The following is a 27545-nucleotide window of genomic DNA, read 5'->3' as shown; positions in this document are numbered from 1 at the left end:
CTTCCTTCTGGTTCACAGTGTTGATTTGAGTTCCAGTTTCCTTTTCCCATCACTATTGGTTCCCTGTACATTTTCCTTTGTCTCTCTTAGCATAGCCTTCATTTTTTCATCTAATTTTCGAACAAATTCAACCAATTCTTGTGAGCTTCTTGATTACCAGTGTTTTGAACTGTGCATCTGATAGGTTGGCTATCTGTTTGCTGCTTAGTTGAATTATTTCTGGAGCTTTGAAGTGTTCGGTCAATTGGGCCATTTTTTTTTTTTGTCTTGGTGCTTCTGTTACTTAAAGGGGCGGAGTTTTAGGTGTTCCTGGGGGCAGGGTAATGCTGGTTGCTGCGCTGTGACGCTGTACGTGGGGGAGGGGCCGAGAGGGAGCGATGGCGCTTGCTCTACTCTCCTCTGGATTTCAGTCACTCTCTCTGCTACCCACAATCAAATTGGGCCCCTCTGGTGCTGGTTCCCGAGTGGGTGGGCTTGTGCACACTCTAGGCCCCTGTGGGTCTTTCCTGTGAGGCTGGGAGTTTCTCCTGCTGCCGCCCCAACCCCCACAGGTGTTTTCAATCAGAGGTTTGAGGCTTTATTTCCCCGAGCTGGAGCCCTGGGTTGCGTGGTCTGCTTTGATCCCTCGCCGTTCGTCCAGGTTTATCTATGTGCGAATGTGGGGCCACAGGGTCTGCTAGTGGTCAGACTGCCTGCCCCCTTCATCCCACACTGCGTGAGTCTCGGTCGCCAGTCTTGGTCCTGCCATGGCAACGTGAGTCCTCTCTGCCCCGGCTGCCCCTCTCCGCCTCTCCTACTGGTCTGGGTGAATGTTTGTTTTTTATCTCCTTGGTTTCGGACTTCTTGCTGTTCAATTTTCTGTCAGTTCTGGTTGTGCGAGGAGGCGCAGTGTGTCTACCTACGCTTCCATCTTGGTTCTCCTATAGGATTTTCCATGTACACTATCATGTCATTTGCAAACAGTGACAGTCATTTCCTCCTTTCCAATTTGGATGCCTTTTATTTCTTTTTCTTGTGTGATTGCTGTGGCTAGGACTTCCAATACTATGTTGAATAGGAGTGGTGAGAGAGGGCATCCTTGTCTTGTTCCTGATCTTAGTGGGAAAGCTTTAAGTTTTTGTCCATTGAGTATGATGTTGCCTGTAGGTCTCTCATATATGACCTTTATTATGTTGAGGAATACTCCCTCTATTCCCACTTTGCTGAGTGTTTTTATCATAAATGGGTGCTGTACCTTATCAAATGCTTTTTCTGCATCTATTGATATGATCATGTGGTTTTTGTCTTTGCTGTTGTTTATGTGATGTATTATGTTTATTGATTTGCAAATATTGAACCATCCTTGCATCCCTGGGATGAATCCCACTTGGTCATGGTGTATGATCTTTTTATTGTATTTCTGGATGCGGTTTGCCAATAGTTTGTTGAGAATTTTAGCATCTATGTTCATCAGTGATATTGGCCTGAAGTTTTCTTTCTTTGGTATGTCTTTATCTGGTTTGGGGTTTAGGATGATGTTGGCTTCATAAAACAAGTTTCGGAGTCTTCCATCTTCTTGAATTTTTTGAAATAATCTGTGGAGGATGGGTATTAGCTGTCCCTTATATGCTATGTAGAATTCTCCTGTGAAACTGTCTGGTTCAGAGCTTTTGTGTGTCAGAAGCTTTTTGATTACTGTTTCATTTTCATCAGCTGTTATTGGTCTGTTCAGGCTTTCTGCTTCTTCATTCAGTTTTGGAAGATTATATTTTTCTAGAAATTTGTCCATTTCATCTAGGGTTTCACATTTCTTGGCATATAGTTCTTCATAGTAATTTGTTACAATCCTTTGTATTTCTGTGGTATCAGTTGTAATCTCTCCTCTTTCATTTCTGATTGTGTTTATTTGGTTCCTCTCTCTTTTTTTTCTTGATGAGCCTGCTTAAGGACTTGTCGATTTTGTTTATCTTTGCAAAGAACCAGCTCCTGGATTCATTGATCCTTAGAATTCTGCTTTTAGTCTCTATGTCATTTAATTCTGCTCTGATCTTGGTTTTTTCCTTCCTTCTACTTGCTCTGGGTTGTCTTTGTTGTTGTTCCTTGAGTTTTTGTAGGTGTAGGGTTAGGTTGTTTATTTGAAATGTTTCTATTCTTTTTAGGTAGTCCTGTATTGCTATGAACTTCCCTCTCGGGACTGCCTTTGCTGTGTCCCATAGATTTTGAATTGTTGTGAGTTCATTTTCATTTGTTTCCAGAAACTTTTTGATTTCTTTCCTAATCTCATTCTTCACCCATTCATTGTTTAATAGCATGCTATTCAATCTCCATGTTTTTTAGTGTTTGGTGTTTTTTTCCTTGATGTTTGTTTCTAGTTTCAGTCCCTTTTGGTCAGAGAAAATGCTTGATAATGATTTCAATTTTCTTGAACTTGTTGAGGCTTGCTTTGTGTCCTGTCATGTGGTCTCTCTTTGAAAATGTTCCATGTGCGTTTGAAAAGAATGTATATTTTGCTTCTTTGGGTTGAAAGGCTCTCTCTATATATCAGTTAAGTCCATTTCATCTACGGTATTGTTCAATGCCACAATATCTTCGTTGATATTTTGTTTGGAAGATCTGTCCATCTTTGACAGTCGGGTGTTAAAAACCCCTACTATAATTGTGTTGCTGTCAATATCTTTCTTGAAGTCCTCCAAGATTTTCTTTATGTATTTGGATGCTCCTATGTTGGGTGCATATATATTTGCAATGTTTATGGTTTGGTGGATTCTTCTTTTGAGTATTATGAAGTGACCTTCTGGGTTTCTCTTTATGGCCCCTTTTTTGAAGTCTGTTTTGTCTGATATGAGTGTTGCTATCCCTCCTTTTTTTTTTTCCCTGTGCATTTGCTTGGAAAATTTGTTTCCAGCCCTTCACTTTCAGTCTGTGTAGGTCTTTTGTCCTGAGGTGGGTCTCTTGTAGGCAGCATATGTGTGTGTTATGCTTTCTTATCCATTCAGCTATTCTATGTCTTTTGATTGGAGCATTTAATCCATTTACATTTAAGGTTATATTGATAGGTACTTATTCATTGCCGTTTTTTTGTACCTGTGTTCTTCTCTCTCTCTCTTTCTTTCCTTTCCTTAAAGCAGTCCATTTAGCATCTCTTGCAGAGCTGGTTTGGTGGAGGTATATTCTTTTAGACTTCTTTTGTCTGGGAAACTCCTTATTTGGCCTTCTCTCTTGATTGAGAGCCTTGCTAGGTAAAGTAGTCTTGGTTGCAGACCTCTGGTTCTCATTACTTGGAATGTTTTTTGCCATTCTCTTCTGGCTTGGAGCGTTTCCATTATTGAGAAGTCAGCTGCTAACCATATTGGGGCTCCTTTGTATGTTACTTCCTGTTTCTCCCTTGCTGTCTTTAAGATTCTTTCTTTGTCTTGGAATTTTGCCATTTTAATTATGATGTGTCTTGCAGTGGGTCTCTTTGGGTTCCTCTTGCTTGGGACTCTCTGTTTCCTGGATTTGTGTGACTTTTCTCTCATCAAATTAGGGAAATTTTCCATCATTACTTTTTCAAACAGGTTTTCTATCCCTTGCTCTTCCTCTTCTCTTCTGGTATCCCTATTATATGGATATTATTACGTTTCATGTTGTCCTGCATTTCCCTTAATCCCTCTTCATTCTTTTTGAGCCTCTTTTCCTTTTCTTGCTCATTCTGGGTGTTTTTTTCTACCTTGTCCTCCAGTTTGCTAATCCAATCCTCTGCTTCATCAAGCCTCCTTTTGATTCCTTCTACTGCCTTCTTTATTTCAGAAATTGTATTTTTCATTTCCTCTTGGCCCTTACTGATAGTTTCTCTTTCGTTTTTCATGTTGATATAGTTTGCAGTGAGTTCATTGTAGTTTCCCTGTAGTTTTTGGTAATTCTGTGTGAGCTCATGAAGCTTCCTTATAACCAATTCTTTGAACTCAGCATCTGATGGTTGACTTGCCTCTTTTTCATTTAGCATTGTTTCTGAGATTTCCTCCTTTCCTTTCATTTGGGGATTGTCTCTTTGTCTTCCCATTGTTTGTGACTCTTCTTGTTAGCCTCGGCTTCTTAAGTTGCTCTGTTGTGAACCCCTGGATTTATGGTGTCAACTTCTGTGATAGAATACCTGTGAGATTTAGTGGAGAGTCTCCTTGATCTCCCAAGTTTTCTGATTTTGAGCTGTGGTTTATGTTGGCTCTGTGTATGTCTTTGGTTTTTGGTTCTTGTTGAGACTTTCTTTGGTGGGTCTTTCCCACCAGCTGGTTATCTGAGGGTCCGTCTGTCCCCCACCTCTTGTTTTCTGTTGCGCAGGTGTGGGCAGGTTGTGTTGGAGCTGGTTCTTCTGTGTGTACAAGGTTTTGAGGTTTTTCTCTTGCTCTTGTTCAGTTGTTTGTTCTCAGTAATTTCTTCACTATTTAGTTGTATTTCCATACAGGTCCTGGGTTGAGTTAGTGTGACTTGTACTCCCTCCTTCACCTTCATCTGTTCTTAGCTGTTTGTGGTTCCTTTGTTGGTGGGTTTCCTCTTCTAGGAGGTATGCTGGTGTTCACAGCTACTACCTCCTACTCCTCCTCTGCACTACGGGTGTGCACGGGCCCTTCTGTGATTCGCACTCTCCCCAGTGCCTGTGGTCTCAGGTCCCTCGAGTTGCACTCTCCCCGGTGCACACCTCCGGAGGAGCGCCGGATGGCCGGCTGGGTGGAGAGGAGACTGGAGCTGCTGCTGCAGGAGAATTCCCCAAAGTGCCTCCGAAGGTCTTCTTCTTTTTGAGAAAATCCTCCTGCTCAATCCTGCCACTCCATACAAGGAGGGCCCTGACCTCTCGCACAGCCCACCTCTCCAGCTAGACCAGGGATTGTCAGTGCCAGGGCCTAACACGGCCCAACTCTCAACTCTTCCCCAGCCAGTGTACATGGTGTCTGTGTGTTTACCACTTCATCCGTATTCCCCTCCCTGCGACTTCAAGCAACCAGGTCTCTCTCGGTGCTGCTTAAGCCTTGTTTGGCAGGGGAGGGAGTTGTTAACCCGGCTCTCTCCCAGAGTCCTGCAGCAGGCCCGGTGGGTGTGGGCCTGGGGCTGCAGTCGCCCTGGTCCCCGTGCTGGTCCCGGGGACCTTTTTTCCTGAAGCAGTCCCCTTACCGTCTATTTTTTCAGTGTCCTCTATACTTTTGGGTCTCCTATTTTCACAAACGCTGGGGTACTGTTGGCTGTTTGCTTTGTTCCTCAGTAGATCGGCTAGGGGTTTCACCCATGTGCAGGGGGAAGTGGACTCTGCTCCCACCTATCTCGCTGCCATCTTCAGTCTCCCTATTTCTTTCTTTCTTAAGATTTTATTTATTTATTTTTAGAGAGAGGGGAAGGGAAAGAGAGAGGGAAACATCCATGTATGATTGCATTTCATGTGCCCCCTACTGGGGACCTGGCCCACAACCCAAGCATGTGCCCTGACTGGGAATCCAGTGGTGACCCTTTGGTTCACAGGCTGGCGCTCAGTCCACTGTGCCACACCAGCCAGGGTGCATCTGGCACTTTCAATCTGTATTATAATGATCGTGTGCTGAACTGTGCTGTTGTCCTTCATCTACATATGGCCTTCCGTAAGTCATAAGGTCTCACCACAGTGTAAGTGCTTGTGGTGACTGTGTCTTATGTGTGTATAATACCTCGCCGAGTGCCTTGTAAATAGTTGGGTCTTTTTTTTAAAGATTTTTATTTATTTCTTTTTAGAGAGAGAGGAAGCAAGGGAGAAAGGGAGAGAAACATCAGTGTATGAGAGAAACATTGGTTGCCTCTTACATGTGCCCCGCAACTAAGGACCCAGCTTGCAACACAGGCATGTGCCCTGCCTGGGAATTGAACCAGTGACCTTTCAGTTTGGGGGTGATTCTCAATCCACTGAGCCACACCAGTCAGGGCAATGCCTGGTTCTTAATAAATATTTCTTGGGAAAATAAATAATATTGATGATTTGGTTTCCTGTGTAATTTTCAGGAAAAGAAGATGGATCAACCCAGTGGAAGAAGTTTTATGCAAGTATTATGTGAAAAATATAGCCCTGAAAACTTTCCTTACCGCCGTGGCCCTGGGATGGGAGTCCACGTCCCAGCTACGCCTCAGGGCTCTCCTATGAAAGGTAAGAAAAATGGGACCTACGACATTTATTTGCTGGAGCTTACTTAAGATATTAAACCAGAATATTACCTTTTTTGTAAGTGATTTTCTTTATGTTGAATTATGAGTCAAAAGGTCTTTCTCCCTTGTCATAATTGCAGTGTTTTGAAAATCACGAAAGGACCTGTTTTCTTCTAATTGGTCAAAAAGCATTTTATTTATTTATTTTAGAGAGAGAGGAAGGGAGGGAGAAAGAAAGGGAGAGAAACATTGATGTGAGAGAAAAGCATTGATCAGTTGCCTCTTGTAAGCGCCCTGACGTGGGACCCAACCCACAACCCGGGACCCAACCCACAACCCAGGCATGTGCCCCATCTGGCAATTGAACCAGCAGCCTTCTGCTTTGCTGGATGGTGTCCAACCTAATGAGCCACACCGGTTAGGGCATGGCCAAATGGCATTTTAGTTGCACTCATACACAGGGCAGGAACAACATTTGAGTGATAATATTTCAACTACATATTCTTTCATAGGCTTCAAGACACTACAAAACTGTACTGTACTCTCAATGGCCTAACAACCTAATTAAATTACAAGATAGTTACATTTAAAAATATATATAACACCAGGTAGTTTATGTTGAGCCAAATGAATGGCCCAGTGATTGGGAAAAAAGTTTAGAAGAAAGTTAATTAATATGATCAGAAAAGGGTTCAAAGCTGTGAGACTTGCACTGACCCTTTAAGAATGCAGAAGCTGGTCAGAGAGGAGATAAAGACCTTCTAGAAGAGGGATTATACGTGAGCAGAGATCTACAACTAGAGGTGTGCAGGTTGTGTTTTTGCTTGCATTTTAGCTTAATGTTGTAATTTTAACATTAAGTTTTTTGTAATTATGGGAGGTTATTATTGAGCAGTGTTTTAATTCCTATGTCCAGAGGTCACTGAGCATGTTTTATTTCTCAGTACAGCTGTCATATCACTCCATGTAAACTGGAATGACAGAAATAAGTGGACTTCTCACTTGGTCATTGTTTTCAGGACCCATTCCCATTCTGAAAGAACTGATATTGATAGGTACTAAGTTTGAAGAAAGCATGTAATTTGAGACCTTCATTAATAAATATTACCTTTATGAGTCCTTGTTTTATACCAAATAGGGAAAGAGTAGTTGAATTCGCATAGAGTAGTTTATCCTTATTTGAGATGGTAAGTGATTATATTGACACATGTAGAACAGAAATAGTATAACAGAGACTGTCTTTAATGGTTTGAGATAATTTTAAAAGGCAGTAAAAGGTGAAAATACATACCAGACAGAGAGAAAAGAGCTATCCAGAATGATGCTCTTGAACTAAATTTCTAAAATGAAAGAATTAAGGCCAACAAGAAGAAACAGTAGTCAGACATGAATCACGTAGATCTAGGTTCAGGTGACACGACGGTAGCGTGGATGATGGACAGACAGTCCTGCTGGGAGGTAAAGCCGACAGGACGTTTTGGTGGTACTGGTCCAGCACTTCCCTTCTCCTGCTGGTTCATTTTTGAACCAAACTCTCTCCTAGTTCACATTTGACTATTTCCACTTAGAATTCAGAACCCGTGGATCCCATCATAGCCTGTGTTTTCTAGGTCCTTGTGTAGTTTCACACAATTTGATTTTGATTCCTGGGGCTGGACATACATAGACAAGAATTAGGCTGACATAGAAAGTGTTGTGCTCTCCCTGTGATTCAGACCGCCTCAACCTCCCAAGTGTCCTGGTGTTGAACAGCTGCGGAATAACCTGTGCAGGAGATGAGAAGGAAATTGCTGCCTTCTGTGCTCATGTGTCAGAACTAGATCTTTCTGACAACAAACTCGAAGACTGGCATGAGGTAAAGTTTTATAGTGCTGTATTTTGATGAAATGTAGCTAAAATCATTGTATTGTTTATATTGTTAAATATTCTGCTGAATTCAACTCACTTGAGATTCTTGTTTATATGTTTCAAGATAAATGTTTCAACTCTTCTTGTGGTAATTTTTCAGTTGACTTGGTTATTGCTAATTTGTTTTTTTATTAATGTGAAAAGCACTGAGGAACTTTATTCCAGGCATCAAAAGGTTGATAAGACTGCAGACATTGAGACTGCTAGCAGGGCCTTGAATTTTCTACTGTTTCACTAGTTTACGCATCCTATCTATACTTATTCTGTATTACTACCTCAACATTTATTACTATAGATTTATGTAAAACTGCTTGAGGTTGAAACTAAGATTATAAAAATATTCTTGTTACTGAAATTTATTCCAAATATTTTAGAATGTTTTCTTATTTTATTGTCTCTTTGGTGGTTTAACATAACTGATGTCTTTTGATATCAGAGTAACCCTAAACCAAGCACACAAATAAAAATATACCATTCTTTCTTGTTATTATGAATATTACTACCTGTCTGACTATAGACAGGTAGTACCTAATTATCTAATAGAAGCTACCCTTAAGAATAAGGAAAAAATAGTTTTTCCTACTTGATTTCTTCTCCTGCCATAATTTAGGCTCTTATTTCTTGCTTGGAAAGCTTGTCAATGAGTTATCCTGCCTCAGTTTTATTCTGCTTCCTCTAAACTACTTCTTCTAAGTGAATAAATGGAATGTGGTTGACTCTGTCCTGCGTGAAGCCCTTTGGCTGTGTTTTGCTGCACATAAACCGCAGTCGGAACTCTAGGCGTGGTCCTTGGCCATTTCCAGAGCTCGGTCTTTCTCTCGAGTCCATGCTTCTTCTTGCAGCTCGTGATAGACTTCTGACGTGAGCGGCTTCCTTGCTTTAAGATGATTCTGAATCTATTGCTCTTCCCGTATCTTTCAAGACTTGGCCCAAGCAGCCTTTGCTCTGTGAGACTTTCCTCACCATCATGCAGGTGGAGCCAGATGTCCTGCTGTATCCTGCTGCTGTGAAAGGATCCATCTCAATGGGCTGCAGTCACTTGTTTGCTTGACATTTTCCTTCAGGAAGGAAAATGAGCTTATTCAAAGTAGAGATTTTTGTCTTTTCATCATCAGCACCTAGCACAGTAGGTGCCCAAATGTTTGTTGAATTCATTAATGAATAAATGATTTTATCTTAAGGATTAACCAAGAAGACCACTGCTTCAACTCTTGTGATCTTAGGGAATTCAATTTTTTAGTGCTTTTATTTGCTCATCTGTAAGACAGGGTTGCTGATGAAATTAATCATTGAGACACTTTGTAGATGTTAAATGCTCTACAAATTATAAAACAGCTTTCTTTAAGAAAAATCTACCTGTAACCTACTTTTTTTCAGCTTTTCTTATATTTATTAATGTCATAGTCTTTTAATCTGGTAATTGTACTCCCAGTTGTATTTCCTATTTCTATGGAGATGTTTACCAGAATTCTTTGAGAGGCATGTCATTTGATTTCTAAGTGACTTGTTACTATGTGCACAGCTATTAGGTTGTTCAAAAAAAAAACCCCTCTATTCATACATGTATTTATTTATTGATGTATTTATTTAAACAAGTAGTGTAGTTCACTCTTTAACAAATTAAGATCAGTGCCTTCTTTGTCCTCTGAGGTGCTTACTGACAGGCGTGCTCTACCCCCACCACACAGATGCGGGAAGAACTCCCTTGGTAACTCTCCTCCTCCGAGGTTTCTGCTGTAGTCCTCCTGCTGGCCCTCGGCTGGCACTTTCTGACCGGCATGGTGACAAGTCAGACCGAATCTTCGTCTGAACCACTTCGGCTCCTGTGTGTGCAGGCTGATTCTCCTGACTGTGTTTCTTTGGGAGCCTAAGGTTACACAAAGGCGCTGGGCTTTGACCACAAGCATGAGTTTTTGCTGCCTGGTGGGAATAGTTTGATAGTGATGTAGTTGCCGCCTCAGAAGAATGATTTATGTCAGTACGGATCAGGACACAGTTTGTACCAAATGATTCAGCCTTTCCTCTGCTTGGACAAGGATCCACACCACATACGTTTCAGACCACAGTGGCATATCTAGCCAGAAGGTCACATTTATTTGTACTCTGCTTAGTCTGTGTATTCCTTTATGTATATGTTCTTAGTTTGTTTTCAAATCAATGTTTGTCACTGCTACCCTTCAAGTTTCTATTTTCCAATTTATTTTTGTTTTCATAATTGCTTTATGTTTTGTCCTCAGCCTTAAATGTAGTTTGTCCCAGTCTCCCTGAATATATATCAAACACAGATAGATGGTAGAAATACTGATGGCAAAAGAATATTGATTTTTAGGATTGATTAAACTCTTCACCAGGCTACAGAAGCCTCACAGGTCACAGTTTTAAGACATTGCATTTCAGCCCCATTGCAGCCATATCTGATTACCAAAAAGACCATTTGTCTCTGTCCATTAAGTTCATTCAGCCGGTATTCGATACAGCAGTGTGGAACAAAAACACGTCGTTTGTTCTTTGAGTGTTTCAAATGGTCACTAGTGCTAGAGGAACTTCTTTTGTGGTATAAACTACTGGCTGCTGCATGTCCAGAGACGAAGATAAATATGAGTGAGAAGTATAATACTGTCAGAGAAAACAAAGATTTGTCTCTGTCCTAAGATTGGTCATCTTTGTGTTTAAAAAAATGCATTTTTTAGCTTTTGACTCGAATTTTTGTGTAACTAGCTTTCAGTCTGACCCTTCCCAAAGTATCTCCTTTTTTTCTGCCTTTCTTATCAAAACCATTTTATAAAAGAAATTAAACCAAGGACTTGAGAGGAGGGAGGGATTAGCTACAAAGGTGAGATAGACAATAGTTGGATATAAATTACAGATTGTTCTCTTACAATGCTTTCCCCATTTTTCTTCAAACTATAATTTCTTTCTATCTAGAAGCCAGAGTAGAGGGTCCCCTATGAAACCATAGAATTGTGGAGACTTAACAGGAGATCTCAGTTCATCTCCGTGTTTCCGCCCATGAAGGTACTCAACTCACTCCAGCTAGAGGAGTTTTTTTATTTTTTAATTTTAGAATTTAAAAAAGAGAAGTCAATATACTGCCATAGAAGCTTATTGAATGTTTGTCAGTCTTTGCGATTAGGGCATTTTTCTGTCATAAATAAGTTTACTTATGTAACGAATATTATATTTTTCAGAATCTTATCATTAAGGTAACCCTAAAATTCTTTCTAATTTTGCCTTTCAAAGAAAATATTTATTTCTACATATTATTTTTCCCTCTTTAATTATTAGGCAATAGTCCAATTTTATCTTTCTGTAATATTCCAGGGCTAATAAGTCATTCTAAATTTTTATTCTCATTGGGCAGTAGTGTACATGGAGACTATGTAAAAGATTACATCAGTATCTGTTAGCTTTGGGAATTCTTTCAGAAATTGCTTCAAAACCACTTAAATTATCAATTAAAAAAACATTTAGTTACTGATTTTAGGGGGCAGAGAGGAGGAGGAGGAGGAAAGACAGAGGGAAATATCGATTTGTTCTTTTCACTTATTTATGCATTCATTGGCTTCTTGTGTGAGCCCAGACCGGGAACCGAACCTGCAACCTTGGCATATTGGAACTGTACTCTAACCAACTGAGCTACCTGGCCAGGATAAATTATCAATTTTTGATTATTTTGCTCTTTATTACAAAAATAAAATATGGGGGGGTTAGTAAAGGGCTAATCTTTTATTTAACCAGGGCTGTACTGTCATTAGCAGTTATTCTTCATGCGGTAGTTGAACCAGAATTCTTCTTCATCTTCTTTTTCCTTACAAGAGATGAACATAGATGGTCATCATCTTCTGTGTGAAAGCCCTTCGCATCGTCAGTGTTCAGATGGTGGAATGCAGGAGAGGATTGCTCCCAGCATAGGCTGTTTTTGCTGTGTTGTGGCCACAAACTAAGCTCCAAGTCCTAGCCATACATCACACAAATGCTTCATCAAGCAGGAGAATAATGTGCAGACTAGTATAAATTCCTGACACTGTAAACTGAAGCCTCATGTATTTTCCCTAAAAGATAGCCAGTTTTTTCATTTGTAAAGTGAGGGTAAAAATGGTATCACTTTAAAGCAGGGGTGTCAAACTCATTTTCACCAGGGGCCACATCAGCCTCGTGGTCACCTTCAAAGGGCCGAAGTAATTTTAGGACTGTATAAATGTAACTACTCTTTAACTGTTAAGGAGTTGAAATTATATTCAGCCCTTTGAAGGCAACTGCGAGGCTGATGTGGCCCCTGGTGAAAATGAGTTTGACACCCTTGCTTTAAAGGGTTAGCATGAAGAATAGATGAAATAATATATGTGAGGATCATTCCCTCTGATATACTTCTCTGAACCTTCCTGGAATGGATCTACTCCTCACTGATTTTACTGATTTTAGAGTTTCTGAACTGTTCAGTACACGGCCAGTCTGCTGTAAAGTACAGATTACCTTTTATTTCTACCCATAGTTCTCAACACTGGACACCTTTCTGACATGACCTGTGGAGCTCTAAAGAGAACCAGGTATCCAGGTGTCACCGTGATGCCCACCCCACCTATGAAGCTTCTGATTCAGTCATTCAGAGTGGGTCCTAGGGATCAGTATATTTTTGAAATTGTAGCAGTGATTTTAAATAAGACATTTAAATACAATAAACATGATATGACATATAGCCAGGATTGAGGTATCGGTTCCTAGCAAACTCATTTTAATATTAGTTCTATGTATTGAATAATTTTGTAATGTTAATTTATTCAATAGCCATTAAGTGCCCATGTGCAGTAGTGAACTAGGTGAGTACCAGCCCTGCTTTCGTAGAGTTTACATTCTTTTGGGGAATAGGTAAGGAAACAAGTTTCTAAAAGATGAACCAAGCACTGTATTAAGTGCTTTACACATATATTGCACTTAATTCTACCGACAATTCTGTGAAATAGATGGGTACCATCTTCTCTAAGTTCCAAATGAGACAACTGAGATGTGAAAAGGTTAAGAAACTTGTCAAACCACACAACTGGGAAGTGTTGGAACCTGGTTTGAATACAGCTTTTCTAACTCAAAAACCAATGCACACTATTCTCTTGTGCTCCCCTCCTCATGCTCCTTTTAGTTGACCACATGAATGTTTAATGCATTCTCTGGGCTTCTAGCATTTCTTTTATACCACTTTAAGCTTAGTTCTCATTTTTTTTCCTGGTTATAGTTGTAATTTACTAGTTGTGGTCCTTTGTCCGTGGGGTATGCTTCCAAGACCCCCCAGTGGATGCCTGAAGCTGCTGATAGTACCAGGCCCTCTGCAGACTACGTTTTCTTGCCCATACAGACATGCACTTGATGGCTTCTCTTCGGCACATCAGAATTGCCAGCATCACTACTCTTGTGCTTTGGCGTTATTATTAAATAAAAGAAGGATTGCTTAAATAACTGTTGATCTGATAACCAGGATGGCCACTAAGTGACTACTGAATGGGTGGGGACAGGTAGTGTATTCGGCATGGATACACTGTGCAAAGGGATGATTCCCATCCCTTGTAGGCAGGAGTGGGACAGAGCGAGATTTCATCGTGCTACTCACAGTGGCACCTGATTTAAAACTTATGACTGGTTCATTTGTGGAATTTCCTATTTAATATTTTCAGACTATGACTGACCGTGGGTAACTGAAACCATGGAAAGCAAGACTGCAGATAAGTGGGGACCACTGTGTTTTGGGAAGAGCAATGGCTCTGATTTTTAAATTCTAGATTTGGCTTTTGTGACTCTGAGACTTTATTTAAATGTAAGATGTTAATTATTTGACATCTCTGAGTCGGTTTCTTTATTTGTTAAAATGAAGATAGCATTAGTCATCTTGCAGTTGTTTTAGAATGTAATGAAATACTATCCAGAGCATATAGTTTTGGTCAGTAATGCTCAGTTCGTTTAAAAAAATTTTTTTTCTACCAAATTTCTAGCTAAGTCATTAAATTGATGATCACATTTTATTATGTAGTTATGGATGCTTTTTAATATTTTTAGCCAATATAGTTTTAAGTTTAGTGCATCTTTGAGCCAAGCTGAAACTGTTTTCTAAGTGATTGTGGCTATGTAGTGAATTTTGAACACCTGAGTTGTTACTCTGTGGTCTTCAGTAAAGTTTTAATTAGCCTTAATGTTGTAATAAGGATGGAAGGAGGGAGCTATTCAAAGAGAATTACATGACCCAGTCTCAGGTCCTTAGAAATTTGTAGCCTAAAATGTCATCTAAACTCTCTTCATTTGTCAAAGAAAATATCACATAGAACAGAATCAAAAACCTTGCCAAAGGCAACAAGGGAAATCTTCTTGTTGGTACCGTTACTTTCCAGTTATGACACTATTTCATAGAGAGAGATTAACTTATGTGCCAAGACTTGTTAAAATTGTTTACGGCCCTCTGTGGGTGCTGTCACTAAATATAAGTCCCTAATGTGAGCGGCCCTTTGCCTGGAGACAGCCTCACTTGGGCTTTTGTGAGCATGATTACTATTTACAGCCTCTGATTACTGCCTGATATGCTTCTCTTTTTTCTTCCTAGGTCAGTAAAATTGTGTCAAATGTTCCCCAGTTGGAGTTTCTAAACCTGAGTTCCAACCCTCTGAATTTGTCGGTTTTAGAAAGAACGTGTGCTGGGTCCTTCTCTGGGGTTCGCAAACTTGTCCTCAATAACAGCAAAGCTTCTTGGGAGACAGTCCACACGATACTGCAGGAGTTACCAGAGTAAGCCCAGAGAGCGTGGTGGAGGGGCTTGTGCTCATCTGTGTCAGCACATAGAGTTACTGCTGATCTCCCCCACAGAAATACTAGAGCTGCAGATATGATGGAGAATGGTTATAGAAATGAAGTGATTACAATGAGGGCGTGAGTGTAATTTAGTAGCGTTTTTATTGGAATGCTTGTTCAGTGCTGAGTAACACCATGACATAGGATATGTCATTCTTTGGCTAGAAAATATCCCTGAGAAGCACGTATCATTCTAGATCAACCAGGCCTTTCTCCCTTTTAATCTTCTGATTACCTGATTTCAGAATTTTGCCTCAACCCTTTTCTTCAGGAGGAAAAAAAAAATCACAGTGTCTCTAAAATATATTAACACCAAGATGATTAAGTATACAGCTGGCCTCATTGGAAATGAACCTGGTATTCTTTTCAATAACTTAAGCAAGAAATTACACTTTTGTCAGTTTAGAAGTGTCTTGTTTGTTTGTATCTATCTTTGAATATGCATAAATGTTCAAAGGAAGTAGTTTAAAGAAATATATGAAGCTGTAGTTTCTTTTACTGTATAAATATGAACATTATCAAAGCCTTACAGAATTGGGTCTCACCCCACTTAATCCATCTCAGTGTCTCACTGTCACTCTAAAGAGATAGGTCTCCTCGCAGCCTGCACCATCTAGCGCAGCCTGCACCATCTAGCGCAGCCTGCACCATCTAGCTCAGCCTGCACCATCTAGAGCGCACAGGATGAGATTTGAGATCCCAGTCCTACCTTCTAATCATATGACCTTGATAAGCTAATTAACCTCTTTGAGCTCTATTTCCTTATTTATAAAACGGGCAAAATTGTATCTACCTTACAGAAATAGAAGTACAGGCTATAAAGCACCTGATGCAGTGTCTGACACATGGTAGGAATTCAATAAGTGGTAGTTAAAAAAAAAATTGTGTTATTCTTAGAATTTGTTCGTATTGTTTCTGGAATTTTCTTCCATCTTCTCTCAACTTATGCCCCTCCTTTGAGGTTATGCATCCTTTCCTGATTATTCTAACTACAATTGCAATTCCATTCCTATATGAAACACTGTCGTACTTGTAGTTAGTACTGCTTAATAAAGCATGAAAGTAATTTAGTACTGAGTTATATTTTTCTCCGCTGTATTCCCAGCTATATTTTAAGCTTTAAGAAGACATCTTTATATTTTCTCTACAACACCCAGGAGAGTCTCACACATAGTAGGCACTTATTTATTTCTTGAAATGAAAATAGATACAAAGTAGAAAATTAACTGCTTTGAACAATGACATATTTCCTTTTTTTCCTCTGCAGTTTGGAGGAGCTCTTCCTGTGCCTTAATGACTATGAAACAGTGTCGTGTCCTTCTGTTTGCTGTCATTCTCTGAAGCTCCTACATATAACAGACAATAACCTCCAAGACTGGACTGAAATACGAAAGTTAGGAGTTATGTTTCCTTCGCTAGATACCCTCGTACTGGCCAACAATCATTTGAATGCTATTGAGGAGCCTGATGATTCTTTGGCCAGGTTGTTTCCTAATCTGCGATCCATCAGCCTCCACAAGTCAGGTGAGGTGTGGGCTTGTTCTCATTCTACATGCAAATTTATAAGCGCTGTGCATGAGTACAGTGAAAGTATATTTCTTTATCAGTTCTGACTTCTTATGGGATGCATTTTCAAAAGCAACATGCAGATGCCTGTTGGTCGTCTGAATTTGACATTTTCATAAATCAAGTGGCATAGCATTACATTAGCTATTTACATGTTATATATTAAAGGGGTGAATTTATGTATTTCATATACATAAAGTTATATGTGAAAGGAGTGAAATTAATGTATAGTTAAAGGCAGAGTAAAAAAAGAATATAAGGAATTACAAACTGGACCATTTTGTCTGGATTTAGGTTAGGGAATCCCAACCTGCTATGCCTTTCAAATGCTCTTTTCTCTTTTGTCGTATTTACATATAATTGATTGCCACTTTGTTGCCACCTAACTCTGTGTATCATGGGAGTGAATAGTTTTAGCCTTTTTAAAATAATTAATAAAGTTTATTTTTTAGAGAAGTTTTAGATTCATAGCAAAATTGAGCAGAAAGTTCCTGCATCCTCCCTGCCTTCACACATGTACAGCCTCCCCCAGTATCCATATCCCAGCACCAAAGCAATACATTTGCTACAGTTGAGCCTACACTGACACACCAGCATCACCCAAAGTCCACAGGTTACATTAAGGTTCACTCTTGGTGTACATTTTATGGGTTTGGAAAATTTATAATGACACATATCTACCAGTATAGCCTAACACGTGACAGTTTCACACCTCTGACAATCCTCTGTGCCCCACCTGCATATTCTCCCCTCCTCCCCAATCCCTGACAACCACGATCTTTTTACTATCTCCATAGTTTTGCCTTTTCCAGATATGTAGTTGGAATCACACGGTACGTAGCCTTTTCAGATTAGTTTCTTTCACTTAATAATATGCATTTAAGTTTCTTTTATGTCTTCCCATGGCTTCATAGCTTATTTCCTTATAGCACTTACATTCTCTAAGGCTCAGCCCATGCTAGCTCATTGTCGTGATGGACCGCAGTCTATCCACTCACAAACTGCAGGAGTCTTGGTTGTTTCCGTGTTTTGGCAATTTTAATAAAGCTGCTGTAAACCTCCATGTGCAGGTTTTTGTGTAGACATAAAGTTTCAGTTCATCTGGGGAAATACCAAGGAAGGTAATTGCTACGCAGTGTGGTAAGGGTATGTTTAGTTTTGTAAGAAATTGCCAAACTGTCTTCCAAAGTAGCTGTAACATTTTGCATTCCCACCAGCAATGAACGAGAACTCCTGTTGCTTCACATCCTTATCAGCATTTGGTGTTGTCATTGTTTTGGATTTTGGCAATTTTAATAGGTGTGTAGTGGTATCTCATTGTTGATTTAATTTTTAATTCCCTAATGACATATGATGTTGAATATCTTTTTATATACTTACTTGCCGTCTATGTATCCCCTTTAGTGAGGTGTCCAGGTCTTTTTTGCCCATTGTTTAATTAGGTTGTTCATTTTCTTATTGTGGAGTTTTAAGAGTTCTTTGTATATTTTGGGTAACAATCTTTTATCAGATGTGTCTTTAGCACATTCATTCTCCCACTGTGTGTTTTTTTTCCCTCATTCTCTTGACATTGTCTTTCAGCCTACTTTTTAAAATAACTACATAACTAAAAATAAAAACCCACAACTGAAAAAAATAGTTGAATTTGCCATAGAAGCTATAAGGGTGGGAGCTAAATTTTAAAAACTAGTATTTTGCATAAGGAAACTGTTTGTTGCATAACTCGACACCCCTTGAGCTAGTTCTGTTCTTCCTTCTAGATGGGAATGCCATTCGGGAGGGGAGAGGACGGTTGTGACTTGGGATAGTTACGCACCAGAGTCCCCATAAATTGCTCCTCCGCCTTTACCGTTGCGGAAGGCTGCCAGAACTGGGAAGGGACTGCACCCTGTAACACGGATTTAACGTGTTGTAAAACTGACCGGCATCATTATTACAGGAATATTGTTCCTATCAGTGTCAACTATTGACTTGGATGATACATTTGCTCACAGTCATAGGAATAGTTTTGTTCTGGGACTAAATGAACTTAATTTGTTGCATGTTCTTTTTACTTAAAGGTTCAGGTTTTTTGTTTTAAATTTCTTGAATCTGTTTTCCCTGTCCCCCAAATGAGGACAGTATGAAAGAGATAATATTTAGTTCCTGGTTCTGTTGACCTTGCTCCTTGTTAGAATTTGTTTGGTAGAACTTTGAGTCTGACAGTATCAACTCTGATCAGTAGTTACGTTCTGTGAGTCTATAATTTGATGAAAGGGTTGATCGCATCGCTTATTTTCTGTGATCATGACATACATCCTGCTTATTGAAAGCACTAGTTATATTCCCTTTACAAGCCACTTGGGTGGAGAATTAGTAGGTAAGAGGTTGTTGGAGAGTAAAGGTCTCTCTTCTTCACCCCTGGGATCTCAGGGATGGAAGAGACTATGAGAAAAGAGTTGAAGCTGCTTAAATGTATTCTATTCTTTCCTTGTATAAAAACAATTCAGGTCTCTAACTAGTTTACGATTATTTTAACATTTTACATATAATTAATTGAAGTAATTTTCTGCTATGTTTGTCTTCTTACTTGTGTCCTTTTTTGGATTTATTTAAACAACATATTTCTCAAATTAGGTTTGCAGTCCTGGGAAGACATTGACAAACTAAATTCATTCCCCAAACTTGAAGAAGTGAGATTGTTAGGAATTCCTCTTCTGCAGCCATATACCACCGAGGAGCGAAGGAAATTGGTGATAGCCAGGTCTGTTGTCCTTATGATTGCACTTCCCTCCCCCTTGGGGGCCTGGTTATGTCAGTAAACGAATGGTACACGGTTTAGGAGGGCGTGCATTGTAAATTGGCCCGACTCGTGCATACGCTGCTTGAAGGAGCTGCTTTTATATCTCAAACACTGGAAGGGAAGGAATGTGGTGTGATGAGAAAAATGTGAAATGTAATTGGCCTGCCAAGGCCACTGCAAAATTCCCTTAAAATCTATTTTATTTTATACTTTTTCATACATATAATATTTGAAGTTCTGTTTTAGGTCATGAGGTAAAACTAGGTACAATAGGAAATCAGTTGTCCTTATTTTCGTTAACATAGTGGTCATTTAAAGTGTAAATACCTAAAAATAGGGCTGTTTCAGTAAGGTAAATCTTAAGAGAGCAGCATTTGTATTTCTTACTATGTAGAGCCACGTAGATACGACTACTATATTGTAATCTCCTTCCTTTGACTCCCATGTCTTTCCTGTCTCGGACTCCCACAGACACTGCAATGGCCCAGGAGAGTTTATTTTTGTATGTGCCTTTGGTAGCAGTGATACTCAGCTGAAATGTAAAGGGCCAGGAACTTTGATCTATTCTCTTTGTGTACTATAGACAGTAGTTGTCAAAGGAGAACAACAGGCTTTAAAGCTCCCTGTAGGAGAGTGGTCATTTAAAGAGGGTATTGGTCGTTGGGACCAACTGCCAGCTCGCAGATCTTCACTGCTTTCCAGGGGTGGGCGTACACAGTAATCTCTCACTCGGAAATAAGTTTCAGCATAGTTTTCTTCTAAGAAGAAGTCTTGCAGTAGGTCTTGTGTTTTATTTTTTACATAGTTCTTTTGTAAACATAACGAATTAATTACTGAAGCATATGAGCCAGTTGTACTGACTACCGTATAGACATGCGCTGTGCTGTGTGGCTCCGTGAGCCGTGCGCAGTCCTTGAAATGTGTCTGGTCTGAATGGGAGTGTGCTCTGTGTGTAAACTGTGCATTGCATTTCAAACACTTCATATGAAAAAGAGAATGTAAAGTACCTCACTAGCTATCTTTTAGTGTTGATTACAGGTTGAAATGATTATATCCTGCATCTATTAGGTTAAATAAAATATATTATTGAAGTTAATTATATCTATTTTATTTTTACTTTTTAAAATATAGCTGCTAGAGAATTTGAATTACATGGTGGCTTTCATTATATTTAAGTTGGACATTGAAAAATGAGTTATGATGATGAAAGTTCAGTGTCTCATGTGAAAGGGAAACTTTAAATATTTTCAGTCCTTTTGTTTCATACCACTTTAGTTCGTCAGTAGTTACGTACAAGTAGAGCTGCGTCAGATGTGTCCTGTCAAGAGAATAAGACTGAGCTTCAAACCTGTAATTTTATTTCCAAACCTAAATATTTCTAGTCTCTTAAAATGTGCTTATTTTGGTTTTTACTTCCAGATTGCCATCAGTTTCCAAACTTAATGGGAGTGTTGTTACCGACAGTGAGCGCGAAGATTCTGAGAGATTTTTTATTCGTTACTATGTGGATGTTCCACAGGAAGAAGTGCCGTTCAGGTAAAAACTCCTCATTAGTTTCACAACACTTTAATGAGTATTGAGGCAATTTAAAAGCTATTTTTGTAGAGCAAAATCTAATAATTTATTATTGGACCCTTTTAGAGGATACCGGAGATAGGTTAAGAAATAAAGATACACAAAAGCAAACCAATTTTATCTCATTTTCCACAGTGCATTTCTTCTGCCTTGCACTGGGTAAGTATTTGACTGCTTCTAGTAGTTCCCACTCCATACTTCATATCATCGATCCCTTTTAATCCTTTTTTCCGGCGGGATGACTTCCCTGTGCCTCAAATTGGTCTCTTTTTTTCACATTGCATCTGCATTTAGGATATACTAAGTTCTGCAATTTGGAAGATTTGGCAAATGTGTACTAGGTTTAGAGAATATGCAGAAAGGACTGGAAAACAGACTCCAGGAGATATTAAAGGATTTTCATTTGATTGAGTATGAAGAGAAACACTAAGGGCTAAATTAGCAATTATCTTTAAGTATATGAAGAGTATATATATGTAGATAGATAGTTTGGGGAGGAACTACCTTTAATACTGTGTAAATATAAAAGGAAATGTGACAGGTGTGATAAAGGTAAATATAAAAGAGAAAAATTCCCCAAACCGGTTTCTAGTATTGGTAACTATACTCAGTCACCCACATACTTACATACTTGCCAAAATGACTTTAAGTATAATATGAAATCCCATTTAACAGGAGTTTCAGACTAACAGGATACAGATTAGGACTGAATGTGTCAAATCACTTGGTCCTCCTGGTAACAAATTTCTGTGATTCTAATTCATTCTTACTTATCATAATCATTTTTCCCCAGCGTTCTCTATTATTTATAGGCTTTATGGGGGTTAGCGTTCCGTAAGGTTCAACCCATGTTGTATAAAAAGATTTTGTGGTATTATTAGTGCCCAACAGAATTTTAAAGCCTAAGCATTTAAAAAATATTAGAGAAATTAAGTAAGGATTTAGAAGGTAACCTTTTAAAATTAGCTAAGAACAGCCAGGTAGAGAGAAATAGATATTACCATGCCTTTTAATACAACCCAGAAATATTAGGTTAAATTGCATGAAACTTTTTTAGGTAAAAAGTGGTCTAATATCTATAGCTTTGTTTGATTTAAGCTAACATATTAGTGAGAGAAGTAAATATTCTAGCTTTGAGCCAGAGCCTTCCATTATAGTTCGCTTAACTTCCAGTCTGCAGTGAGAAGTGTGTGTGTGCATTTGTGTATGTGAATGCACAGGCAGTGAATTGGTCTCTGTCTCTGATGGCACACGTATCCCAAGTGGCATTTATGTCTCTGTACTAGTTGGTATTCTTGAAAAAAGGCCATAGAAATCATCTTCAACTAGGGGAAGAATTTGTTGGAAGGAAGCTGAGAAACTGAAAGGATTGTTGGGCAGGCTGAAGGACTAGGCTTAGACAGGAACTTAGGGAGGCAAGGATAGCCAAGGTTTCAACTCATGATAGGTTTTATATACTTCTGCTGACACTGTCACATCTAGACACTACAGTGCTGTGCTTTACTACTGGATACTTGCAGCTGTATTCTGCAAGTATGGATTTTGATTCCCCCTGTGTCTTGAAAATAATCTCCCATTGATCTTTACTTCATTCTGTAAGGGTCATAAATATGCCTCTAACCAATTGGTTGGCTATATTTAAGGCATGTGTTTCCCAAGAGATAAGGAGAGAGATTATCTGCTTCACTTTGGCTTCTGCAGTGAGGTAGATTAGGGACTTTTCCCCAAATAGAAAAAATTCAGCAGAAAGAATATCTACTATAGTCTGCCACTCTGACTACTCAACATCTGTACACACATCTTTTCCCCGCAGTTACATTTTAAAAAATTATTCTTACCTGCTCTCATGTATTCCTTGTACAAATCATTTCACTGTCCCTGAAATTAGATTACCCATTTATTCTAATCCTAAGCACTCTGATTGATTAATTACTATAAAAGATGCGTGCATTCAAGGATTTTAATTACCACTTTGGAGATCCAATATGGTGTCAGAGTAGGTGGAAGGTATACTTACCTCCTCCCAGGACCAAACTAGAATTGTAACTGAAGCAGAACAGTCAGATTGAATAACCACTGACTAGCTGAACAGAAGTCTCATAACCAAGGATTCACAGAAGAAGCTACATCGAGACTGGTAGGGAAGGGCAGAGCACCCATGTGCTGTGGTTGAGCATTGGGAGGGTTATCTCATCTGCAAAGGACCCCCTGAGGAGTGGCAGGTCTCAACCCCATACCATGTTTTCTAGCCAAGAGAACTAGTCCTGGGGAGAGGAGTCCACATAATATCTGGCTGTGAAAACCAGTGGGGATTTTATCTGCCAGGGTAAGATGGGAGTCTTCTAGAAACCCATTCATCCTCTAAAAGGGCCAGGACAAAAAAATCTCATTCATGGCCACTCACCCTGGGCTCCAGCAGGTGGAAGACAGCTCAGAGCAGACTGGAGTCATAGAGGGAGAGATTGGGTTGTGTGGCTTCGAGGAGAGAACTAATGAGACAGCTGCCATGATCCCAATGCTGAGTCCCAGCCCACAGATGCCATCTTTCTTGGGTCAAGCACTCTCCCCTCCATATGATCAGTCTGGGAGATACAGTAGTCCCCTCTCCCAACCACCTGAGGCCGTGCCCTGTCAAGCTTGTGCCCTGTAGAGGAGTTTGCTGGCTGCAGCCAGCCTCGGCCTGTGGTGCGGACTTTCTTGGAAGGCTCTTGAGGACGCTCATTTCCCCACCTACCCACTGCTCGCCCACCACACACCCCAACTGGCACTACCATTCCTGAGTAGAGCACTTACTCCACAGAGCCAAATCTTGGTCTGTTTTAGTTTGATGAACTCCCCTGGCTTTACCCTGAAAACTCCCTGAGACCACAAAGGTTCACAGGCTTTAGGCTGGTGGCAACTGGCCTTAACATACCCTGAGACTTCTGCTGAGTGTGCCCTCAGAGGCAGCAGTATTACCAAGACTGAATCTGTATCAAACTGGTGAACATACTCTTACCTGGTGATTCACTGACACTTGCCTCACAAAACTTGCATACTGCCTGTGGCTCCTTCAGTGACTAAGCCTAATAGGTGGCCCACAGGTGGAGGCCTATTTCCAGGTACCTTGGGCCTTTTGCTGACCTGCTCCCAACCTTGGTACTGGTGGAACCCAAATTGGTATGGAGCTTGGCTGCTCCCATGTGCACACAGGCCCAGGAGAGGCAGCCACAAAGTGTGGATTGTTTTGTAGCTCCAAACAGGTAGTCCAGGACCAATCACAGGCAGTGTCTGACATTGACCTGCAGCAAAGTGCCTTCCAAGAGATCTGAGAACTAACATGCAGAGTGGCTACCTTGAGATGTCAGAGCACAAGCCAATAGCTTCTCAAGCTAAATACCAAAAGGGAGATTTTAGCAGGCACCACACCCTGCTGGGTGAATTCTACTTAATGGGATCAGCTCTCGCATAGAAGCTTATAGACTGTGGTTGAGGTCAATCCTCACAGCCAAACTGACAGTCAGCCCTACCCATGGACAGGATGGGCCAACAGCAATCAAGACTCAACTACAAAAGGAGGGCTTATGTATCCTACCCAAGCTACATTCCTGGAGCACCTAACTCAAGTAATCAGGAAGACTGCACCATTGAGCTGCACAGGACACCAGTTACCTAAGGCCACCCTTCCATGACTGGGAGGTAATACACAGAAAGAAACACAAAGAGGCAGCCAAAATGGGGAAATGAAAAACATGTCCCAAATGAAAGAACAGAAGAAATCCTCAGGAAAGAACTAAATGAAATGGAAGCAAGCTGTATCTGGTAGATTGCTTGCTTCCATTTCAAAACAGTGATTATAACGATGTTCAAGGAACTAGGGGAAGAATGGATGAACTGAGTGAGAAATTAAAGAGATCATAAACATGTAAAAGGACATAGAAACCATAAAAAAGAACCAGTAAGAAATGAAGAATACAGTGTCTGAAATGAAGTATACACTAGAAGGCATCAGCAACAGATTAGATGAAGCAGAGGACTGAATCAGCGATGTGGAAGACAAGGTAGCAGAAAACACCCAATCAAAGAAGCAAAAAGAAAAAAAAAAATAATGAGGAAGGACCTCTGGGACAACATGAAGTGTTAGCAACATCCACATCATAGTGTCACCAGAAGGAAAAGAGAGAGAGCATGGGACTGAGAACTAATTTGAAGAAATAATGACTAAAAACTTCTCTAACCTGGTAAAGGAAAAAGATACTCAAGTCCAGGAAGCACAGAAAGTCCCAGTAAAGATGAACTCAAAAGAGGCCCATAAGAAGACACATCATAATTAAAATGGCAAAGGATAAAGCCAAAGAGAGGATATTAAAAGTAGCAAGAGTATGACAGTTATGTACAAGGGAGTCCCTGTAAGAGTGTCAGCTGGTTTCTCAACAGAAACATTTCAGGCCAGAAGGGAATGGCATGAAATATTCAAAGTGATGAAAAGCAAGGAACTACAACCAAGATTACTCTAAAGAGCAAGGCTTTCATTTAAAATTGGAGGAGAAATAAAGAGATTCCCAGACAAAAAAAAGCTAAAGCAGTTCATTAGCACCCAAACAGTAATACAGGAAATGTTAAAGGGACTTCTTTAAGAAGAAAAAAGGATTTATTTTAAAGCAACATAATTATAAAGAATACAATGGCAATGCATGAGTGCATATCAATAATCACTTTCAGGTAATTAAGGCAAATGGATTAAATGCTCCAATCAAAAGATATAAGGTAGCTGAAAGGATAGAAAACAAGTCCATATACATGTATATATAAAATTCCCACTGAGGCCTTGCTTCCTGTTTATGTAACTGTCCCTACTTTGTCACTCACTAGTGGTTATATACCACATTTTGGTGTCTCTCTTCCTTCTTGAGATTGAAATGAGCAGCCTGGTATCAGTGTATCATAGCAGCATCTCTGGCCTATAATACGTTTTTCAAAGATATAGGTGCTTTAATCACTAAAGTATTTTTTGAGGCCTTGGAGAATAAGGTGTCATCTGGGTCCTCTTAGTGGTCATAGGTGGAGAATGGGTGAAGGGTTAGCAAGGGTTACAGTAATTGTCATTATTCCTATGTACTGAAATTTTTGAATTCCTCCTTTTACATTATCCCAAAGAATTTGTGACATCTCGACTTTTTTTAGCATAGACCACCATGAGTCCAAATTCTAATCAGCCAAATAGACAAAAATTTAGAACTATAATTTTTCCCTTTATTCCCTGTACCTTTTGCTCCATTTCCCCCTCTCCCCCTCTACACAGGGGAGATCTCTATTTCTGTGAATCTGTTCCTGTTCCAGTTGTTTGCTTAGTTCATTGTTGTTTTTTGGGGGGGCGGTTTAGGTTCAGTTGTTGATAGTTGTGACTTTGTTGTCATTTTACTGTTCATATTTTTGACCATCTTCTTCATCTTAGAGAAATCCCTTTAACATTTCATATACTAAGGGCTTGATAATGATGAATTCCTTTAACTTGACCTAATCCGGGGGGCACTTTATCTGCCCTTCCATTCTAAATGATAGCTTTGTTGGATAGAGTAATCTTGGTAATAGGTTCTTGCCTTTCATGACTTCAAATACTTTCCAGCCCCTTCTTGCCTGTAAGGTTTCTTTTGAGAAATCAGCTGATAATCTTACGGGAACTCCTTTGTAGGTAACTCTCTCCTTTTCTCTTGCTGTTTTTAAGATTCTCTCCTTATCTTTAATCTTGGGTAACTTAATTATGATGTGCCTTGGTGTGTGCTTCCTTGAGTCCAACTTCTTTGGGACTCTCTGAGCTTCCTGGACTTCCTGGAAGTCTATTTCCTTTGCCAGATTAGGGAAGTTCTCCATTATTTTTTCAAATAAGTTTTCAATTTCTTGCTCTTCCTGTTCTCCTTCTGGCATTCCTATGATTCTGATGTTGGAACGTTTAAAGTCCTGGAGGTTTCTAAGCCTCTCCTCATTTTTTTCCATTCTTGTTTCTTCATTCTGTTCTGGTTTATTTCTTCCTTCTGCTCCAAACTGTTGATTTGAGTCCTGGTTTCCTTCCCTTCGCTGTTGGTTCCCTGTACATTTTCCTTTATTTCACTTTTCATAGCCTTCACTTTTTCTTCTATTTTGTGACTATATTCAACCATTTCTGTGAGCATCCTGATTACCAGTGTTTTGAACTGTGCATCTGATATGTTGGCTATCTCTTCATCACTTTGTTGTATTTTTTCTGGAGCTTTGATCTGTTCTTTCATATGGGCCATATATTTTTTGTCTGGGCATGCCTGCTACAAGGAGCCTTAGGTATTCTCCAGGGTGGTGTAACCCATGTGCTGCATTGTGGTACTGTATGTGGGGGCAGGGTCCCAGGGGGAACAATGCTGCTTGCTTGGCTCTTGGCTGGCTTTCAGTCACTTCTCCTGCTACCCACAAGCAAATTGGGCCCTTTTGGTGCTGATTCCCAGGTGGGTGGGTTTGTGCACATTCTAGGACCCTGGGGGTCTCTCCAGTAAACTCTCCTGTGAGGCTGGGAGTTTCTCCTGCTGCCTCAACCCCCACAGGTGTTTTCAGTCAGAGGTTTTGAGGCTTTATTTCCCCTTGCTGGAACCCTGGGTTGTGTGGTCTGTCTCACTCCCCATTTGTTCCTCCTGGTTTATCCACACACAAATGTGGGGCTGCCCACTCCCCTAGCCAGCACCTCTTCTGGTCTTCCAGCTGCCTTTCCCAAGTCCTCACTACCCTGGCTGTCTGTCTCTGCTCCTCATAGTGGTCTGGATGAATA

At 40.0% G+C, this 27545-nt stretch overlaps 1 protein-coding gene across 2 annotated transcripts in view; it reads left to right on the top strand.

The window, feature by feature from the left end:
* The window catches only part of LOC112301902 (tubulin-specific chaperone cofactor E-like protein), a 199192-nt gene that overhangs the window by 17596 nt on the left and 154051 nt on the right, over nucleotides 1-27545 (top strand). For both annotated transcript variants that reach the window (XM_045192705.3, XM_024557142.4), the window contains exons 2-7: nucleotides 5977-6118; nucleotides 7833-7972; nucleotides 14606-14787; nucleotides 16118-16374; nucleotides 19033-19159; nucleotides 20618-20734. In XM_045192705.3, coding sequence (XP_045048640.1) covers nucleotides 5986-6118; nucleotides 7833-7972; nucleotides 14606-14787; nucleotides 16118-16374; nucleotides 19033-19159; nucleotides 20618-20734 — 956 coding nt within the window. In that variant the 5' untranslated portion in view covers nucleotides 5977-5985. The remainder of the gene's footprint in view (nucleotides 1-5976; nucleotides 6119-7832; nucleotides 7973-14605; nucleotides 14788-16117; nucleotides 16375-19032; nucleotides 19160-20617; nucleotides 20735-27545) is intronic.

Source organism: Desmodus rotundus, chromosome 7 (genome assembly GCF_022682495.2).
Source record: "Desmodus rotundus isolate HL8 chromosome 7, HLdesRot8A.1, whole genome shotgun sequence".
NCBI lineage: Eukaryota > Metazoa > Chordata > Mammalia > Chiroptera > Phyllostomidae > Desmodus > Desmodus rotundus.
This window is presented reverse-complemented; position numbering and strand designations above follow the sequence as displayed.